This window comes from Nicotiana tabacum, chromosome 20 (genome assembly GCF_000715075.1).
Source record: "Nicotiana tabacum cultivar K326 chromosome 20, ASM71507v2, whole genome shotgun sequence".
NCBI lineage: Eukaryota > Viridiplantae > Streptophyta > Magnoliopsida > Solanales > Solanaceae > Nicotiana > Nicotiana tabacum.
The window spans coordinates 103,938,359-103,947,129 of record NC_134099.1 but is presented as its reverse complement, the minus strand read 5'-3'; the positions used below and the strand labels follow the sequence as shown (position 1 = coordinate 103,947,129).

Below are 8,771 nucleotides of genomic sequence, written 5' to 3'. Positions count from 1 at the left end.
TTTAAGACAAGAAATAGTGTAGCCGGAAAAATTGTGGTCGGCAGAAGCAGGTGCGGTCCGCAAAAATACATTCGTGGCTGCAGAACTGGTACTTGAAGCTCAGAGGATGTATTGAAAAGTGCGGTCCGCATACTGAAAGTGCGGCTGCAAAACATGGTCGCACTTATAAGAATTTAAGAAGTTCAGAGAATGTTCAAAGTGACCAATCGTAAAGACTTTCCAAAAGTGTAATCATGGAAGGAAATGTGCGGTCGTAAAAGCTGAAGAGCAGTCGCAGATGAAATTGTGTGGCTGCAGAATCTTTCCACTTGCAAAAGCCAAGCAAAGTGCAGACCACAGAAGGAATTGTGCGGCCGCAGAACCTCCTAAAGGGCATTTTCTTAGCGAATTTCAGGCCACTATAAATAGATGGGAAATACCTTTTTAGGACAAGTTTTGTAATATTCTGAGCCATAGCCGTTATAGTTTACTATTTTGGGTAATCAATGAATATTTTGGGTGAAAATAATAGTTTATCAATTTAATCTTAGATTATGGCTTTAATTAGCTCTTCTTTGTTTTCTTTAATTTCTTGCATGTTTAGATAGAATTTGTCTAGGGTTGTGACCCTACCCTAGTGTGTAAAAATTATATGTGATTAATTTAGTGTTTTTTATGATTGGATGTTTATTATTTACCCTCATTCATGCATTATATCAAGAATTGATGGTTGACAATATTGATTCATTCCTATTTTACTTGGTTCTTACTTGATAAATGGGGACTTAATCTAGGAGAACTTGGCTAACAAGCAATTGGGCCAGTTAATGTTTTGGCTAGTCTAATTAAAGGGTTTGAACTACAGATACAAAACACCAAACTTGAGCTTATATCAACTAGTTAAATTGATACCCAATGTGGCTTGAGAAAGGCAATTTGGGCAAAAACATTCTATAATCGAGAGGAATTGAGTGGGTAATTTAGAGTTGAGAGTTACAATACACCCCGGTCACTAAAAGAAGCATTAATGTAATTTACCCATTAGGTTAGCACCTAGGCGAAGGTTACATCCCTATGCTTTTTCCTATTTGATAAAAACATAAAAATTTAATTACTTGCTTTCTAGTTTCTTCTCATTAGTTTACAATTGTTACTGTTAATTTTAGAATTAGAAAACAACAAACTCTGTGTTGGAAGCGCAATTGAGCTATTTCATGTACTCTTATCAAGTGTACACCCTAACACCCCTATTGAACTCCCTGTGGAATTGATGCCAACCCTTATTGGGTACTATACTTCCAACGACCATTTCCACTCAATATTGGGTGCGGACTAGTCTTGGATCAATTTGTGGTGCATTGTCGGTGAGTTTTGACAGCGTTAGCTATATATTTGAGTTGTTCTTGAAATATCTTCTTCCCCTTCTGTGTTACTAACTTATTGAAGAAACCATAGGTACAAAATGGCGAACAACAAGCCTAGAAATATGCCATTGTGGGAATTGGACGGCGTGAAGGAACAACTAGATGAGGTACCTTAGGTACCACAACTAAATCATCGAGGCCAAGGTCAACAAGACAATGTGGCCCACACACTCCCACCTCCACCACCACAACCACAAGTGGCACAACACCTGATATTGCCCAATGAAGGTTATGCTAGTGCAATAGTCCCCCTCATTTTAGGACGAGCAACTTTCAAAGTACCAATGTTATAGAATATAAGGGTCCACTAAACTCTATAGAGAACCAGTTTTTCTATCAGTTGGACTAGAACACACGCACACATCAGTAAATAAATAACAAGAGAAATTTTACGTGAAAAATTCCTAGCTCAACGGGATTAAAACCTACGACCTACCCTTATAGTATTTCAACTTCGCTACTGAGAAACTTTTCGATTACAACCTATGCAACCTAGGAATTAACCTCTTAATCCCTTACTAACTTGTAATATTCTATTACAAGCCACTTTGTAATAACTCTATTACAAAGACTTTACATCTTGACTAAATCTAGCCAAGACTCAAACACACACGGGTTTAAGATTTACAAAAAAGGGTCCTAAAGAATGCTTCTAAACAAGCTAAGTAGGAAATACAATTGAATAACTATTACAAAGTTACAACTCAACTAAGGACATACAATGACTCGATGTGGAAACTGGTCTGTAGTTGTTTTGTTCTTTGTTCTTGAAGCACTTGAAACTTGCTTGCTAGATGGTCATGTGAATGAGCTTGAGTGTGATATCTAAGTGTTCAAGTGAATATATTTTACCTAATTTGATGTTAATAATACATGTGTGACTTCACATATAATGATCTAAGCAAGGTAGGTAAAAATCCTTCAATAGAAAGTTGACTACTGCACTGTTCCTGTATTTTAGCGTGTGCAGGCAGCATCTTTCCAGCTGGAGAATTGACTTCGTACAGTCACCTCGGGAGCTGGTACAGACCTGTTCCCTTAGCTGTTCCTCTATTGAGAAGAGTTGAACCACATCCCAAGTTGGAACCTTGTGATCTTAAGGTCTTGTAAATGTGTCACTGGTTCCTTGTCTGGTTTTTAATAGTATGTTTTTTAGATCATCAAAACATAAAACAAGTACTTATGACCAAAATACTTGTAACCTATCAATTTTTCCCTTTTTGATGATGACAAACCCATGATTGAAAAAACTATAAAGAGCCATATAGAACCAGATAGCGAACCAGAAACACCATAAGTTTCCCCCTGAATCTATGTATTCCCCCTTAATCAGTGCAAACCTCAATACATTTATTCTTTCCCCTTTTGGCATCATACAAATATTAGTAACATGCAATTAAGAAAGAAGGAAATCTAGCTTTAAATTAACTCGTGCCACTTATGTGCACACCGTCATGATAAAAACAGAGCATAAAAGCAAGGTATAAACAACAAAAAGAGAAAAGCTTGCATTGAAATAATTTGGATTTTATAGCAGGAGCAGAGTCAATGTTACTACCAAATCCACAACTTAGAACAATCAACAAAAATACCAAAAGTTATCATCATAAGAACTGACACTAAGGGACTGGAACACAAACTAGATTATAGACTTGACACTAAGGTCTGCCACTTTATTTATGTGCTCTATCTTGATCCTAGGCAGATTGATGGTAGTAAAGTTGTCTAGTGCTTCCATGAGGACAGGTCTGCACGAGAAGTGATGGATCTTCGCTCTGATCGAGGCAGGAAGACTTTGTTTACCATCTCAAATTGCAGTTGGTATATAGGAAGGAGAGCCTTCTATTGAACCTGTTCCCCTGCTGAACTTCTCTATCCTTTAAGATTGCGTTTCTGAAGTTTTGAGTACAAGATCCCTGAACACTAGACAACCCTTCAGCAGGCACACCAAGAATATATCCCAACAAGACAGATTCCATTACCATGTCAACTCCATTGACCAAGGCACAAATGTGACCATTTTCAACTTTGAACAAGTCGGAATAAAAACTATGAACTTCCTCCTCATATACCCTAGTAGCATCACTTGTGAACAGATGTGCCTATTGTTGGAACTGACATATTTCAACCAACTGTCTCATACAAGCCTTCTCCAAGACATCAGGGGAAAATGTGTGCCCACACAACACCTTTTGACTTCTCAATCTCTCTTTCCCAGCACTCCCCGAATCACCAACTCTGGCCTTCTTTGAGGAACAAATTTTCTCATCAGTACCAGCCTTTCTCTTAGCAGTCTTGCAAACACTCTTCTCCTTTTTATCAGACTTTACAGATTTTTCACCTAATTCTTTCAGCACATTTTTTGTTGCAACAACATTTTTAGACTTAGTCAAACTTTTAGAAGACACAGAACATCCCACTTTTGGCTTGAGAAGACCATGTTTTTGAGATAACTTTTGAGTCAACGTTGATAGAAACTAAGCGTCCACAAAACTTTATAGAGAACTAGGTTCACTATCAGTTCCCACAGTAAGCAACAAACTATAAAACCAAACAGTGTGGGGAACGGGTTCTTTATATGTTCCCAGAGTAAATAGGCAGCAAATAAAGAACACGTGGACACTGTAGTAAGTAAATGACACAGAGGAAGTTTACGTGGAAAATTCGCAGCTCAACAAGATTAAAAACCACGACGTACCCTTGTAGGATTTCAACTTCATTATAGAGAAATCTTTAGATTACAACCTATTGTAAACTAAAAATTAACTTCTTAGTCCGTCACTAACTTGTAACTACACTATTACAAGCCATTTTGTAATAACTCTATTACAAATACTTAGTCACAAACTAACTTGTAACAAACTAATACAAGCCACTTTGTAATAACTCAATTACAAAGACTTCACAACTCAACTAATTCTAGCCAAGACACAAACACAAGGGTTTATGATTTACAAAGGGTTTCCTACACAATGCTTCTAAGTAAGCTAAGTAGGAATTAGAAGTAAGAACTTCAACAAAGATACAACACAACTAAGGACATATAATATTTAAATATGGGGAACTAGTATGTTGCCATGTTCTTCTTTGTTCTTGATGCCATTGAGAATCACTTGCAAAATAGACACACACTTGAGAGAATGCTTGATAAGTTCTTGAATGTGCAAGTGATTTTTTTAACCGTTGGTTGATGTTACTATCTCATTTGTGACATCACTTGTATGATGTAAGCAAGGTAGGTAAAAATCGTTCCACAAAAAGTTGACTGTTGCACTGTTCCTATATTGTAGCGTGTGCAGGCAGCAATTTTCCAACTGAAGATTTGACTTCATACGGTCACCTCGGGAATTGGTAGGGACCTGGCCCCTTAGTTGTTCCTTCCACTCTAAGGAATTGAACCATATCCCAAACTGGATCCCAACCTGGAAGCTTGTGATCTTAAGGTATTGAGAATGTTTAAAGTTGTAGAGTTGGCTATACGACGACCGAGGAACTGATCCATATCTGTTCCCTCTATTGTTCCTTTATCCGATTTCATTGAGAATTGAACAAGACATCTAACTAGTTACTCTGAACACAAGAGAACTAATTGTATCAGGTTCATTATCTGGTTCTATCATGAAGTTTGTCAAATTATAAAAAAAGGATGCATAACTTATCAATTTTTCCCTTTTTGATGATGACAAACATAGAATTGATATTTCCCTTGAGAACCAGATCTCCACATTGTTCCCCTACGAATCATCCATATTCCTCATGAGAACCAGACTAATGGAACTGATCATAACTGGTTCTTCAAGATTGTTTGGCAAATCATCAAACACAAAATAACATAACTTATCAAACGTACTAGGTTCCTCCGCTTCTTCTCCATCCACATTCACAATAGGCACTATCTTCTCATTTACAACTATGCCATCTTTCATTAATTTTCTTCTCCTTGACTTAGCTTGACTGTTCTTAAGCGCAGACTCAAGAGCCTCCTTCTTTTGCAACCTTGTTGTGGGTCGCTTAGGAGTTGGCTCTTCATGAATAGCTAATCTACGCTTAGGCAGACTGGCAATTGGTAAATCATCAGAATTTGCTTCACTATCCTCCTTTTGTTCTTTAAACACAGGGCTTGTCTCATGCATAATAACACTTAAAGGTTCAACATCTAAATGAGGAGAGAGAGCAGGGTCAATACTGACCTGGGATTCCTAATAGAGACCCTGAGTTGAATTCTCCGAAAGAGGATCAGGTCCTTCAGCAGGTTCCCCAGTAGAACCTTCCTATGTTGAAGGTTCAACTGCCACAAACTCATTGCCCTATCCAACAGGCTCACACTCTTCCCCCTGAGTCTTAAGACCATCCTCACATCCTCCGACAAAAACCCCTTCATTGGCGATGGACAACATATTTTCTATGGCTTCCTTTTCTTGTAGGTCCACGAGAAACTCAGGGGAAGTAGGAGCGTTACCTGTGGACAAGGGATCAGGAGCAGTCTTCGTTGAGTCGATGATTTCATTCCCCTCAATTTGGTCTACCTTTGAACATGAAATTTCCTAATTTTCTTCATTCTCAAGATACTTATTTCATCCCACTTTTCTGGCGAGATAAGAGAAGAGCTCTAGGCAACACCTCTTTTGGCTCTGCGACTCTTTTGAGAACTGGAACTCGAATGGTAGGAGAGGAGACAGAATGTGAGGGTGACTCTGTTCTATGGTTTTGGTTAGCAGTAGTGTGAAGAGGTAAGTCGGGCGTTGGTGTTTCAACTGGTGAGGACTTGGTTGGGATGTTGCTTGGAACACTAAAAATTACTTGATTTTTAGCCATGGTGAGAAAAAGAGAGAGGATTTGGTGAAATGAGGAGAGAAAGAAGAGGAAACAGGTTTTAAAGTGTTGATGTGAAGAGTGTGATGACAATGATAGATGTATTTATGATGAAATAGGGGCGGGATAGAAATGGCGACACTTTTAGGGAGTTGGGTCGATTAATAACGGGTGAGACGTTTGGGTTCCAAAGACACAAAACTAAAAACTGATATGCTGATGTTGTGGCTCTTGTTTTAATCATTCAGAATTATGCATGAGAGAACAAAGAAACTACTAACATGTGTCAGGAGAACCAGGTTCCCTGACTGATCTTTTATTTTTAAGCTTTTCCCTTTTTACTAGAGTATACAACCTCAATTGCTTATTTGCTCTGTAATCATCAAGCGTGTCTACCTGTAACGGTATAGAGATGAGTTAAACTTTGCCAGAAAATACCTTTTAGCTAAGTTTACCTGAACATTTCTTTCATAGCCAATCATTAATAGACCAGGTTCTCAATTAGGTTTTATCAACCCCAGTGCCAGACGATTTTGCTCGTAGTGTTCTCTACTGAGTGCTTTGGTAATATATCTGTAATTTGATCTTCTGTGTTGCAGAACTTCATGCATATAAGCCCTTTTTAAACATTGTCTCTAAGGAAGTGATGACGTACATAAATATACTTGATCCTATTATGTTGAACTAGATTTTTAGCCATGTTAGGTGCACTTGTATTATCACATAAGAGAGGCACACAATCTCAGAACACTCCAAAATCTTCCAACTATTGCTTGATCCACAGAAGTTGAGCACAATAAGAGGCAGCTGCTACATATTTAGCTTTTGTTGTTGAGAGTGCCACAGAGTTCTGCTTCCTTGTACCCCATGAGATTAAGTAGGAGCCCAGGAAATGTGCCATTCCATAAGTGCTTTTCTTGTCAACCATATATCCTACATAATTAGCGTCAGCATATCCAATAAGATCAAAGCTGTCACCTAAGGGATAATAAAGGACCATGTCCTGTGTTCCTTTGAGATATCTCAGTATTCTCTTGGTAACCTTCAGATGAGATTCCTTTTTATTGGATTGAAACCTTACACAGAAACTCACGTTGAAAACAATGTCTGGTGTGATTGCAGTGAGATACAGGAGCGACCCTATGATCCCTTTATACATGGTTTGATTTACAGGGAAACCAGGTTCATCTATGTTTAGATGGGTGGATGTGGCAATAAGAGTGTCGATGACTTTTGATGCTTCCATACCAAACCTTTTCAGTAGCTCCTTGATGTACTTCTGTTAATTTATCAATGTTCCCTTCTGATATTGCTTCACTTGAAGTCCTAGAAAGAAATTTAATTTTCCCATCATACTCATCTCGAATTCATTCCCTATGTGTTTTGCTAATTCTTCACAGAGAGAGTCAGATATGGCTCCAAAGATGATATCATCAACATACACATGTACAATGAGCAGGTTCCTCCCTCATTTTTTTAGAAAAAGAGTGTTGTCAATTTTCCCTCTTGTAAAGCCATTTTAAGTGCAGAACTCATCAAATTTGACATTGTCAAACTCTGTCCCATGATCAGATCTAATGTAGGCTACTTTATTACCCATCTTCACTTGAATCTTTTTGACAAAGGCAACAAACACTTCAAAGCTTTCATCCTTGGTTTTCAGAAACAAAGTCCAGGTGAATCTGGAGTAATCGTCCAATATAACGAAGATGTATTTCTTTCCTCCCATGCTTGCCACCCTCATAGGTCCACATAGATCCATATAAAGAAGATCAAGTGGCCTGGAGGTACTGACTTCTTTTTTGGGCTTGAATAAGGATCTTACTTGCTTCCCTTTTACATATGCATCACATACTTTGTGATCCTTGAAGCTTGACTTGGGCCGACCATGAACTAGGTCCATCCTGACCAACTATTTAGTAGCGTGAAACTTGCAAGACCCAGACTCTTGTGCCATAATTCATCATCATCATCAACAACACTTAGACTACTTAGATCACCATTCTTCAGAGACTCAAAATCATATACATAGATATTCTTGTATCTTTTTGCCACTAGCACCACCTCACCAGTTACCAGGTTTGTGACTGTAAAGATTTTTGACACAAATTACACATTGTTTCCCTCATCACAGATTTAGGAAACACTTATCAAGTTGTACTTCTACCCGTTCACGTAGTACAAATTTTTAATTGAGTGAGAGAGAGACTTCGCAATCAATCCAACTCCCAGAATGTATTATTTGTTTCCATTTTCAAAGGATATACTCCCTCCCTGCAGGGCCTTAAGTGAAAGGAGATCATTTGTACTTCCAGTCTTATGCTTTGAGCAACCACTATCCATGTACCATTTTAGGCTACTTTCTTTCACTGTTCCCTGCACAAGAAGATAAGGAGTTAGCTTTACTAATTTAGGTCCCTTGTAATGAGGAAAGGGGAGAATGAGGGATCTTTTTTGTCCATGCAAGCATCATGCATTTTTTATATGAGGGGCTAGGTTCTCTACCAGTAGATACTTTTTAAGCAAAAGATTTGTTTTTCTACTATGACTGAAATC

At 38.1% G+C, this 8,771-nt stretch overlaps 1 protein-coding gene across 1 annotated transcript; it reads right to left on the bottom strand.

The window, feature by feature from the left end:
- Positions 1-6,981: 6,981 nt before the first annotated feature.
- On the bottom strand, positions 6,982-7,944 carry LOC107811112 (secreted RxLR effector protein 161-like). The gene is made up of 2 exons (XM_016635984.2): positions 7,762-7,944; positions 6,982-7,494 (listed from the first exon to the last, which is right to left on the bottom strand). The coding sequence occupies exons 1-2, from the start codon at positions 7,942-7,944 to the stop codon at positions 6,982-6,984; spliced, it is 696 nt and encodes a 231-aa protein (XP_016491470.2).
- Positions 7,945-8,771: the final 827 nt, after the last annotated feature.